General features: G+C 45.0%; 1 protein-coding gene across 1 annotated transcript in view; it reads right to left on the bottom strand.

Moving 5' to 3' along the window:
• Positions 1-476: 476 nt before the first annotated feature.
• RIBC2 (RIB43A domain with coiled-coils 2) overlaps positions 477-13159 on the bottom strand; it is a 146759-nt gene continuing 134076 nt past the window's right edge. Inside the window, exon 7 of the mRNA XM_086952747.1 lies at positions 477-727. Coding sequence (XP_086808873.1) covers positions 646-727 — 82 coding nt within the window. The 3' untranslated portion in view covers positions 477-645. The remainder of the gene's footprint in view (positions 728-13159) is intronic.

Below are 13159 nucleotides of genomic sequence, written 5' to 3'. Positions count from 1 at the left end.
TATGATGAGCTTTTTTTAATCGATTTGCTTGACTTTTATGGTTTTCACTGTAAAAACAGAATAAAGTATAATGATTGAATGGTTGTTTTTAATGTATATTGAATTAACAAACAACTGGTTTTCTGCTCATCTTTACATTGCACAAACAGTGCCACCATGAGGCAGCTGTCATAAGTGCCGGTGTCGAGCATCGGAAACCAGCGGCTCAAATTACGCATTGGGCTTTGCCATCACTGCAAAGCATTTTGAACCAATACAAATTCAAAAGACCATGCTAGAAAACCACTATGACTACTTGTGCCTGCCCTCAGGCCACCACACAGCCCCACAAAGCCCCCCAAAGATTCTGAGGTTGCGTAACTGCAGCGTACTGTTCTTTACAGAAACATCACCGAAAAACACATATAGGTATGAATTAATTAATAGTGTAGTATAAGAATGAAAATATTAGGTGGAATAAAAATATCAATAATGTATTGAGAATGGGAGAGGTGCATCTTTATTGACATACAAGTTGGATTATGTTACACTCATAAGCATTTAGAGAGAAGAAAAACAACACAACCATTTCTAGAGGATTGCGTGTATCTCATTTTAATGTTCATCTTCCTGCATGATGTTTTAAACGAAGGAATATTACCAATCTCATCTACTACTTTTGTTAAACTGTGAAAAATATTCCTCTGTCGGAGCATTGCGGTAAACCTCTTTATTAAGGTATTCCTTCCTGGAAAGAAAAGGGACAAATACCTAGTTAGTAAATGCTGATACATTTAGTGAAATAAAACAGATCGAGAGAAACACAATGTACTAGTGACTCAAGGGTACAGACCATAGGCTATGAAACATTAAAAGCGAGAAAGTCGAACCACTTCAAAGCTTAATAAATGTCAAGGAATATGTTTAAATAGGACTGAAAAATGTAGTGTTTAAGTATTTAGATTAAGATGGAAAACCAAGAAAACGCTGATATTCCCGCGTTAAGGCATAATAGCTCCAATCACTGTCCATGACATGACTCATCTATCACATCACTGCTGAAGGTAGTCATCACCAATGATGTCCTTCATGACGTCACTGAAGGGACTTTACTTTTTTACATCTCTATGCTGGCATAAGAAATATACCTTACCGCTCCATGCATTATGTTTGTGGACATCTTCAGTGATATGTCTGTGTTCCCCTCTCTTGGATCTCTATAAGGACACCTGTCAGTGATATTTCTGTGCTCCCTTGTCTATGATCTCTGTAAGGACCCCTTTCAGTGACATTGCTGTGTTCCCCTCTCTATGATCTCTGTAAGGACACCTGTCAGTGATATTTCTGTGCTCCCCTGTCTATGATCTCTGTAAGGACCCCTTTCAGTGACATTGCTGTGTTCCCCTCTCTATGATCTCTGTAAGGACAATTGTCAGTGATATTTCTGTGTACACCTCTCTATGATCTCTGTATATACACCTGTCAGTGATATTTCTGTGTTTCCCTCTCTATAATTTCTGTAAATACACTTGTCAGTGATATTTCTGTGTTTCCCCGTCTATGATCTCTGTAAATACAGCTGTCAGTGATATTTCTGTGTTAACCTCTCTATGAACTCTGTAAGGACCCCTTTCAGTGATATTTTTGTGTACCCCTCTCCATGATCTCTGTAAGGACACCGGTCAGTGATATTTCTGTGCCCCCCTCTCTATGATCTCTATAAATACACCCGTCAGTGATATTTCTGTGTACCCCTCTCTATGATCTCTGCAAATACACCCGTCAGTGATATTTCTGTGTCCCCCTCTCTATGATCTCTGTAAATACACCTGTCAGTGATATTTCTGTGTTCCCCTGTCTATGATCTCAGTAAGGACACCTGTCAGTGATATTTCTGTGTTCCGCTTTCTATGATCTCTGTAAGAACACCTTTCAGTGATATTGCTGTGTTCTCCTCTCTATGATCTCTGTAAGGACCCCTTTCAGTGATATTTCTGTGTACCCCTCTCTATGATCCCTGTAAATACACCTGTCAGTGATATTTATGTGTACCCCTCTCTATGATCTCTGCAAATACACCAATCAGTGATATTTCTGTGCCCCCCTCTCTATGATCTCTGTAAGGACACCTGTCAGTGATATTTCGGTGTTCCCTTCTCTATGATCTCTTTAAGGACACCGGTCAGTAATATTGCTGGGTTCCCCTCACTATGATCTCTTTATGGACCCCTTTCAGTGATATTTCTGTGTACCCCTCTTTATGATCTCTGTAAATACACATGTCAGTAATATTTCTGTGTTCCCCTGTCTATGATCTCTGTAAAGAAACCGGTCAGTGATATTTTGGTGTACTCCTCTCAATGATCCCTGTAAATATACCTGTCAGTGATATTTCTGTGTTCCCCTGTCTATGATCTCTGTACCAACACCTCTCAGTGATATTTCTGTGTTCCCCTCTCTATGATCTCTGTATCAAGTGGTCAGTGATATTGCTGTGTTCCCCCCTCAATGATCTCTGTAAGGACCCCTTTCAGTGATATTTCTGTGTAGCCCTCTCCATGATCTCTGTAAATATACCTGTCGGTGATATTTTTGTGTTCCCCTGTCCATGATCTCTGTAAGGACACCTGTCAGTGATATTTATGTGTTCCCCTCTCTATGATCTCTGTAAATACACCTGTCAGTGATATTTCTGTGTTCCCCTCTCTATGATCTCTGTATCAACCGGTCAGTGATATTGCTGAGATCCCCCCTCAATGATCTCTGTAAGTCCCCTTTCAGTGATATTTCTGTGTACCCCTCTCCATGATCTGTGTATATATACCTGTCGGTGATATTTCTGTGTTGCCCTGTCCATGATCTCTGTAAGGACCCCTTTCAGTGATATTTCTGTGTACCGCTCTCTATGACCTCTGTAAATACACCTGTCAGTGATATTTCGGTGTCCCCCTCTCTATGATCTCTGTAAATACACCTGTCAGTGATATTTCTGTGTCCCCCTGTCTATGATCTCTGTAAGGACACCTGTCAGTGATATGTCTGTGTTCCCCTGTCTATAGTCTGTGTAAATACACCTGTCAGTGATATTTCTGTGTTCTCGTCTATGATCTCTGTAAGGAAACTGGTCAGTAATAGTGCTGGGTTCCCCTCACTATGATCTCTGTATGGCCCCTTTCAGTGATATTTGTGTGTTCCCCTGTCTATGATCAATGTAACGACACCTGTCAGTGATATTTCAGTGTTCCCCTCTCTATGATCTCTGTAAGGACACCTCTAAGTGATATTGCTGTGTTCTCCCCTCAATGATCCCTGTAAGGACCCCTTGTTATGTTATGTTATGTTACGCAAACTTCTATAGCGCACAGCTGCCCCAGCAAAGGGGCGTCCCGGCGCTTAGGATAGGCAGAAGAAACATAACACTACACAGAACAGCAGAGGAACCAGAGGGAAAAAATCCTAGCATTTAGGGGGGAACAGAAAGGTTTTGATAGCCTTCCTGAACTTAAGTAAGTCATCTAAGGCACGAATATGGCATGGAAATGAATTCCAGAGTTTTGCGGGCAGAACACGAAAGGAACGTCCACCTACTCTGCAAAGATTGAAACGTGGGACAACGACCAGATTTTGACCAAATGACCTCAGAGAGCGAGACGGAATGTAAGGGGTAAGAAGATTCTCAAGAATCCGAGGGGAGGACAATTTGAGAATCTTAAATGAGAGACATAGGGTCTTAACCCCTTCCAGGCTCATGACGAGCTGGGCTCGTCATGGTGTAGCCTCCTCGCACACTGATGACGAGCCCAGCTCGTCATGGAGCATGGGTTTTTAAAAATCTCAGCATAGAAGGAGAATTCCACTAGCGCGGATGTGGTTAAAGTCAATCCTTTGCGCCATCTGTAGCCAGTGAAGTGCACGAATTGTTCCTTTTGCGGAGCAGAACCTTGGTAAGCCTACTAAGGCCCTGGCCGCAGCATTCTGTGCACGTTGTAACCGGGCAATTTCCGCTTGATTAGCCCCTAACAAGAGGGAACTAGCATAATCAAGTCGAGACAAGATAGTTGCCTGAATAATCAACTGCCTAGTGGGGGCATCAAAGAATTTTAATACGGGCCTCAAACCACGTAAAATCCCGAAACAAGTCGCTGCTACTCTTTTTGTATGGCCACAGAAAGAAAGGGTCGGGTCCAGCCAGACACCTAAGTTTTTAACCTCCAAGACCGGGGTAGGAGTGATGCCTAGCTCTGGGGGCCACCAATTATCGCCCCAAAGGTTGCTCTGCTTGCCCACGATCAGGACCTCCATCTTCTTGGCATTAACCTGAAGACAGTTAGCTGTCATCCAGCCAGTCACAGCTAAGAGACCATTTCGAAACCTCAGGGCATTAAGGTCGGAGTTCCCACTGAGAGCAACCGCCAGCTGCGTGTCGTCAGAGTAGGAGACAACAGTCATACCCCACAGCTTGGCGACCGCAGCCAGCGGCTGCACATAAAGATTAAAAAGTGTGGGACTCAGAGCGGAACCCTGAGGCACTCCTAATTCCAAAGGGTAAGGTTTAGACTCAAAAGGCAAAGTGGCAACCCTGAATGAGCGATCTGCCAGAAAAGATCGAACCAATCAAGTGCCATGCCAGAGACACCTGCGTCTCCCAACCATTGCAACAGTATCGAGTGGGAGACTGTGTCAAATGCGGCACTGAGGTCAAGTAACACCAGTGCCGCAGTTTGACCAGAATCCACCACCGTCCTCAGATATTCCGTCATCGAGAGTAAGGCCGTCTCGGTGCTGTGGCCAGCACGAAACCCGTTCTGGGACGAATCCAAAATATTGACCCTCTGCAAATGTTCCGATAAGATGTTATTTACATGGGCCTCAGCTACCTTCGCGGCCCATGGGAGAAGAGAAATAGGTCGATAATTCTCTAATTTGAGAGGATCCAATGTAGGTTTCTTCAGAATTGGAGAGACATAGGCCTGTTTCCATTTAGATGGAACTATGCCTGATGAAAAGGATAAATTTATAGGGTGGCGCAGATGTGGCAAACATCGGGTAGAAGATTCTCTCAACTGTGCCGGTCTGAGTGGGTCTGCAGGGGACCCAGATTTTACCTTAGTTGCCAAGCTGTCGAATACTTCCCCCAACATATCAGGAAGAATCGAAAGGACCACATCAGTGGTACAGCTAGGCCTCGAGGCCTCACCCCGTGGGATGGAACTAGGAAAGGAGCGGTAAATGGTCTGTATTTTTTCAAGAAAGAAGGCCGCTAAGTCTTCACAATGTGCCACCGAGTGGATTTCAGCTGCTGGGGCTCTCTTAGCAGTCAGCTCTTTAAGGACTTTAAAAATCAATTTAGAAGGATTGGAGCAAGTTTTGAACTCTAGCGAGATATTTCTGTGTTCCCCTGTCTATGATCTCTGTAAATACACCTGTCAGTGATATTTCTGTGTTCCCCTCTCTATGATCTCTGTAAGGACACCTTTCAGTGATATTTCTGTGTTCCCCTCTCTATGATCTCTGTAAATACATCTTTCAGTGATATTTCTGTGTTCCCCTCTCTATGATCTCTGTAAATACACCTGTCAGTGATATTTCTGTGTACTCCTCTCTATGATCTCTGTAAATACAGCTGTCAGTGATATTTCTGTGTCCCCCTGTCGATGATCTCTGTAAGGACACCTGTCAGTGATATTTCTGTGTCCCCATCTCTGTGGTCTCTGTAAGGACACATTTCAGTGATATTTCTGTGTTCCCCTCTCTACGATCTCTGTAAGGACACCGGTCAGAGATATTTCTGTGTTCCCCTCTCTATGATCTCTGTAAGGACACCTGTCAGTGATATTGCTGTGTTCCCTTCTCTATGATCTCAGTAAGGACCTCTTACAGTGATATATATTTCTATGTACACCTCTCTATGATCTCTGAAAGTACACCTGTCAGTGATATTTCTGTGTACCCCTCTCCATGATCTCTGCAAATACACCCGTCAGTGATATTTCTGTGTCCCCCTCTCTATGATCTCTGTAAATACACCTGTCGGTGATATTTCTGTATTCCCCCTATGATCTCTGTAGATACACCTGTCACTTATATGTCTGTCCCCGCCTGTCTATGATCTCTGCGAGAACACCTGTCAGTGAAATTTCTGTGTTCCCCTGTCTATGATCTCTGTAAATACACCTGTCAGTGATGTTTCTGTGCCCCTTTGTGTATGATCTCTGTAAGGACACCTGTCAGTGATATTCCTGTGTTTCCCCCGCTGTGATCTCTTTAGGGACATGTTGCAGCCTCTAATCTAAATGCAGCCTCCACAAGGACATCAATATAATGCCATTGCAACCTTTTCTTTTGTAGCCTTTCCGTGCAGATATCTAATAGTAGTATCACTGCCTTTAATCCCCACACATCACTATGAAAACGTCTTTTCAATGGATTTGCAAGATTTCATCTCTAAATAATCTCTTTTTATTGGGATATGTCGTCGCTGACAACTCTGTACCTTCATGCTCCAATCATTCACTAGCACACTCTATGAAGGCTATGTGCAGTACTTACCTGAGAAACCACTAACACTTTTTCTCCCATAGGAACCCATGTTAGGAGATTTTGGGCCAAAATGTTTTAAGTGTCAAACTGATGTTTGTATGGAGAAAAGAGAACTAAACTGCAAAGTATTACAAGTTTTACTTACCTTGTATTGTGCGATCCAAAGGCGTGGTATCTAAGTATACCACCCCAGTACTCAAATTAATAAAAAAGTAACAGAAACATAATTTGAAAGTAATTACTGTGTAATTCAAACTGCAGTTTAAAGTATTACAAACCAGTGACACGTGAAAATCCATGTTCAATTGCATTTCTGTATAACATTCTACAATTGAAAGTATATTTTACCTACCTGTACCAAGTCCTTCTTGGTTCTAGAAGTAAATAAAAGTATACCTTTGTTATACTTACCCAGCTGGTTTGGATACAGTATCTGAGGGAGTGCATCAGTCTTGACTGAGTGAATACAATAAATGCTTAACACACCCTCTGGATAAGACTAACTGCTCTCCCACACTACCACAAAGAGCTGTTAGTACTTACCTAATGTAGCCTCGACTATACGTCTGGGGACTCCCTGGACTCTGTGCACACCATACCTCACTTTGGTATAGTATATACAGAGCCAGCTTCCTACATTGGTAGATCAACGGGATGCAAAGCATTGCATTTATTGGACTAACTTAGTCAAACTCTGATCACATGAAAAAAAATCCAAAAATTGTCTTCAGTACAACAAATTTTTTGATTGGAAATTTTTTCCAATTTCTAAAAGCCTTATTGGGGCCCTGAGTAAAGTACTTTCAGCCTTTTTTAGAAAAAGTAAAAAGTCACCGAAGTTAGGGGGGAAGTATGTATAACTGTTAGTGTAGGTCTTCCAAAAAGAACCCCACTTTAGAAATATAATGAGCAATCGAGGGAATATGGTTGAGGAGCTCGACAAGACCCCTTACTCCAACATACAGGTTAGAGAGTTAAGGCTTCTCTGGTGTACCCATGAAGTGGACACTGGAGACAGCTTGCCTGTCAAAACAAGAATCTATTGCTAGTCTGACCAAGTCAAGGAAAGCATCAAAGCTGAAGTCAGCAGGATGCTGGAGTTGGAGGTCATTGAGACTTCTGAGAGTCCCTGGGCCAGCCCAGTGGTCCTAGTCTCCAAAACTCATCCACAGGGTGGAAAGAAAGAAATTAGGTTTTGTGTGGACTACAGAGGCCTCAATGCTGTCACCAAGACAGATGCACACCCCATCCCCAGGGCTGATGAACTGAAAGATAAGTTGGGGGCTGCCAAATATTTAAGTACCTTTGACTTAATTTCAGGGTACGGGAAGATTGGCATGGCCCCTGGAACAAGAGAAAAGACAGCATTCTCCACCCCTAATGGGCACTTCCAATTTACTGTGATGCCCTTTGGTCTAAAGAATGCCCCTGACGCCTTCCAAAGGTTGGTGAATCAAGCCCTTGCTGCATTGCAGTGCTTTAGTGCAGCTTATCGTGATGGTTTAGCAGGATCACCTGGTCCACCTGAGGAAGGTTTTACCAGCCCTGCAAGCTGCAGGCCTAACTATCAAGGCATCCAAGTGCCAGATAGGGCAGGGAACGGTTGTGTATTTGGGTCACTCTGTAGGGGGAGGCCATCTCCAACGCCTTCAAACCAAAATCCAGAACATTCTGGATTGGGAAGCTCCAGCAACCCGACCCAAGTAGGGCATTCCTTGGCTTGACTGGGTATTATAGGAGGTTTGTGAAGGGATATGGGTACATTGTGACTCCACTCACAGAACTCACCTCCAACAAGATGCCCAATAAGGTGAACTGGGAAGTTGGGTGCCAAAAGGCCTTGACACCCTAAAAGAGGCAATGTGCTCAGCACGTATTCTTAAGGCTCTAGATTACCCCAAGCAGTTCATAGTGCAGACTGATACATCTGAGCTAGGGATAGGAACGGTCCTATCCCAAACCAATGGTGATGAACAACACCAACCTGTTGCTTTCATAAGGCGAAGGCTACTCTCCAGAGAGCAGCGTTGGAGTTCCATTGAGAGGGAGGCATTTGCTGAGGTTTGGTCCCTGAGAAAGCTGAGACCATAAATGTTTGGTACTCACTTCCTAGTTCAAACTGACCACAGACCTCTCAGATGGCTAATGCAGATGAAAGCAGAAAATCCAAAACCTTTGAGGTGGTCCATATCCCTATATGGAATGGAATTTACAGTGGAACATAGACCTGGGACTGCCAACTTAGACAATGAAGACTCTCTTGGGAAAGGTTAGTCTCACCCTCTTTTGTTTGGGAGGGGGGGGGGTGTAGGCATGCTCCTCCTTTTTGCATGGTTCCCCCCCACTTTTTGCCTGACATCTGATGCAACCAGACTTGATGTGCCCTGGGTCCCTGCCAATGATATTCCTAGGGCCTGTGTTCTTTCCCAAGACTGTACCCTTTGTACCCACAATTGACACAATTCTGGCCACAGGTAAGCCCCTTGTAAAAGTTACCATGGGTACCAAGGGCACTGTGGAAGGCCCCTAAGGGCTACAGCACCTATTGTGCCACCCTTAGATGCCCTGCACGAGAACACTCACACACTGCCATTGCAGGCTGCGTGTTTTGGTGCAGAGAAAAGTGAAGAGTCGACATGGCACTCATCCCTGTGTGCCATGCCTGCAACCCACTGTCTGAGGCCTAGGTAAGTCACCCCTCTAATCCAGGTGCACTAGTCTTAAAGTGAGGGTACAGTGGCATTAGTCATGTACCCCTACAGTGTCTAAGCCCATTCTTAGATATTGTAAGTGTAGTAATGCCATAAAGAGTATATGGTTTGAGAGCTGGCCATTACAAATTCCACTGCTCCATAATGGCTTTACTAAAAATAGGGATGTTTGGTAGTAAGCCCCTTGTTAAAGGTACCATGGGTACCAAGGGAACTGTGACTAGGGAAGGCCCCTAAGGGCTGCAGCACCTATTGCACTAGAACTCTTACACACACCCATTGTAGGCTCCCTGTTTTGGTGCAGAGAAAAGTGAAGAGTTGAACTTAGACAATGAACACTCTCTTGGGAAAGGTTAGTCTCACCCTCTTTTGTTTGGGAGGGGGGGGGGGGGTGTAGGCATGCTCCTCCTTTTTGCATGGTTACCCCCCACTTTTTGCCTGACATCTGATGCAACCAGACTTGATGTGCCCTGGGTCCCTGCCAATGATATTCCTAGGGCCTGTGTTCTTTCCCAAGACTGTACCCTTTGTACCCACAATTGACACAATTCTGGCCACAGGTAAGCCCCTTGTAAAAGTTACCATGGGTACCAAGGGCACTGTGGAAGGCCCCTAAGGGCTACAGCACCTATTGTGCCACCCTTAGATGCCCTGCACGAGAACACTCGCACACTGCCATTGCAGGCTGCGTGTTTTGGTGCAGAGAAAAGTGAAGAGTCGACATGGCACTCATCCTGTGTGCCATGCCTGCAACCCACTGTCTGAGGCCTAGATAAGTCACCCCTCTAGCCAGGTGCACTGGCCCTAAGGTGAGGGTACAGTGGCATGAGCCCTGTACCCATACAGTGTCTAAGCCCATTCTTAGATATTGTAAGTGTAGTAAAGCCATAAAGAGTACAAGGTCTGGGCGCTGGTCATTACAAACTCCACAGCTCCATAATGGCTTTACTAAAAACTGAGAAGTTTGGTAGCAAACCTCTCAGCACATTAAACCCACACTGATGCCAGTGTTGGATTTAATGTAAAATGCACTCAGAAGGCATCTTAGAGATGGTCCCTGAAAATCGACCTGCCCTGGTGTGGATCCTGAATGGCTGCCTGCCCTTTGCCACCACAGGCAGGACCTCTAGGTAGGGAGCCTCCACTCTCTGGCTCCAGAAACAAAGCCCATCCTGGGCAGACGTGTTATGCCTCCTCCCCCAGGATGGGCTAGGTCCACAAAAGGGGAAGCTCAAAGGCCTGCCACCCTTGGAAGCTGTCCCTGCTTTTGCTGTCCCCAGCAACTCTCTTCCACCGGTTTTGGCCACCATTTTGGGTCAGAGAATCAGCTAGAAAACCAAGCTTTGAAGAGAGGTGTGCCCACCTTTGCCAAGCCCACCCCTCTGGTGGGGGAGGCGAAGTGAAGCACACATCTCAGTCCCCTCCATCTTGAAGATGGGGAGGACTCAGCTATTAGGAAGAGGCTCATGCCACCACCCACTGGAGGGTGACATAATAGGGGGTGTACCCATGCAAAGGAAGGGACCTATTGGTCCCGACCTGCACACCCCTTTAATGCCCTTAAATGTAGTATTAGGGGCAACCCTGAAGCTTGCCTCCTCAGATTCGAGGAAGAAAGAAGAAGGACCATAGAGACGTGCTGACCAAGGAAGGAGAAGAGGACACCAACTGATTTGATTTGCCCCAGCCCTACCGTCCTGTCCCGTCGATGTCCTGCCTACAGCAAGAACTCCAGGCAGTCCAGCAGCCAGCAACACCCAGAGCTTGGAGGACCTGCCATGCAACCATCTTACAGACTCCGTCTCCCGTGAGCACCGGATTTGCTCAAACAAACACTCACCCACGGAATTGGCGACTCCGCGATCTGCACCACTCTGCACTCAACGCTCATCGCCCGAGTTCGATTGGCCCAACACCACAAGGAGGTCACCCCAGACATCCTGACCTGGGATCTGGTGATCCCTGACCTCCCACAAGCTTCCAGACAACACCTGCAGCCTCAACCTGAAGGGTCTCCCCGGCCTTGACCGGAGCTTGTAAGGAAATCAGATGCCAGAAGACACCCCTGCACCCGATGCCCCATGGTGCCCAGGCATCCCTTAAGAACCCAACTTATCTCTCCAGCTGGTGATCACCTTCAGGAAATCTCCCTGCCCGAGCATTCAGCAACTTTGCAGAACCAAAGGTCTCCATTGAAAGCACAGGGTCCAATGTCCTTTTTGCACCCTGCGCCCAGTCGCCCCAGTGCCGCTGGTGGTGCAGCTCCTGTGCTGGTCATTGGCCCCTGCAGTGACCCCGTAGCCCCATTGGCTAACATTGGGCCCCTGCACTCTGCACCCGGCCGCCCCAGTCCCGCTGGTGGTGCAACTTGAGTGTCCATCTAGACCTTGGGGAACCTTGGTCCTAACCCCCAAAACTCTCACTCGTAAGTCGTGTACGTACCTGAGAAATCGCTAACACTTTTTCTCTCATGGTAACGCATGTTAAGGGATTTTGGGGACTAAAATGTTCTAAGTATCGAACTGATGTTTGTATGGGAAAAAGAGAAGTAAACTACAAAGTATAAAAATTCTTACTTACCTTGTGAGAGTCTAAGGTGTGATATCTAGGCACACCACCCCAGTATTCAAAGCAATCCAAAAGTAACTAAAACGTAATCTGAAAGTAATTACTGTGTAACTCAAACTGATACAAGTATACCTTTTTTTTATACTTACCCATTTGGTCTCGATTCAGTTTCTGAGTGTGTGCATCAGTCTTGATGGAGTGAATACAACAAATGCTTAACACACCCTCTGGATAAGCCTAACTGCTCGCCAAAACGTACCTAATTTAGCTCCTGCTACATCTCTGGTGACTCCCTGGACTGTGTGCACACTATACCTTACTTTAGTATAGTATATACAGAGCCAGCTTCCTACAGGACTCCACTGGCTTCTGGCCCAGTGAAGGAAATGACAAAACCTATGACAATGACCATCGGAAAACATAGTGTAATTGTGTCTATTGACCTGATCATCACTCTTAATCATATGTTGATACAAGGAATTTCCTGGCTGGTACTCCATAATCCTTTCAACTGGGAGACAAGTACTGTATCATAATCCTCCCATTTATCACTGGTTCTGTTTTTCCACTGAAGAATACTGGACTCGCAAAGCCGTACCAAAAAACCCCAGAGACAACAATAGTTTAATAAAACTCCTCTAAGGGCTTCCTGCTCCTTAGTTCTCTTTTTCAAAAACCTAGGAAGGTACTTTAACACAACATCAAGAATTTGATTGTGCCGTTCCTTTAGAACCAGAATTGGTAGTTTTCTTTGGTCTGTTTTATTCTCCTTCAGAGTCAGAAAAGGAGGCCCTGAGACAATACTTGGAGGAGAATTTGCAGAATAGGCTAACAACTTGATCCACTTACCCCCTCGGGCCGCTATGTTTATGGTTCCTAAGAAGAAGAGAGACTTTTTATCGACTTTAAGGGATTGAATAAGATTACCATCAAAGATCGATATCCATTGCCCCACATTAAAGACATTTTAGAATCTGTTCCGGGAGGCAAGATTTTTACCAAATTAGAACTTGGCAGAGCATATCATCTACTGGGCTTTAAGGAAGGAGATGAATGGTAGACAGCCTTCAGGACCCCTCTTGAACACTTGGAATACCGGGTAATGTCTTTTGGAAGGAGTAATGCTCCAGCTACCTTTCACTGTTTCATGGATCACATCTTTGCAGACATGTGAAACCACTTTGTAGATATCTCTATAGATGACTTCTTGGTTTACTCAAAAGATTCTATACATCACCATCATCTTGTTTGTCAGGTGCTCGAAAGGCTTCATCAAAATCAATTGTGCTTCAAATTGGAGAAACGCAAATTTGATCAGTCTGAAACAGAATATATCAATTAATCGATCAGGTTCTTATAAA

Source organism: Lissotriton vulgaris, chromosome 1_2 (genome assembly GCF_964263255.1).
Source record: "Lissotriton vulgaris chromosome 1_2, aLisVul1.2, whole genome shotgun sequence".
Lineage (NCBI taxonomy): Eukaryota > Metazoa > Chordata > Amphibia > Caudata > Salamandridae > Lissotriton > Lissotriton vulgaris.
Note: the sequence above shows the minus strand (reverse complement) of the source record. Positions and strands in the feature narration are given on the sequence as shown.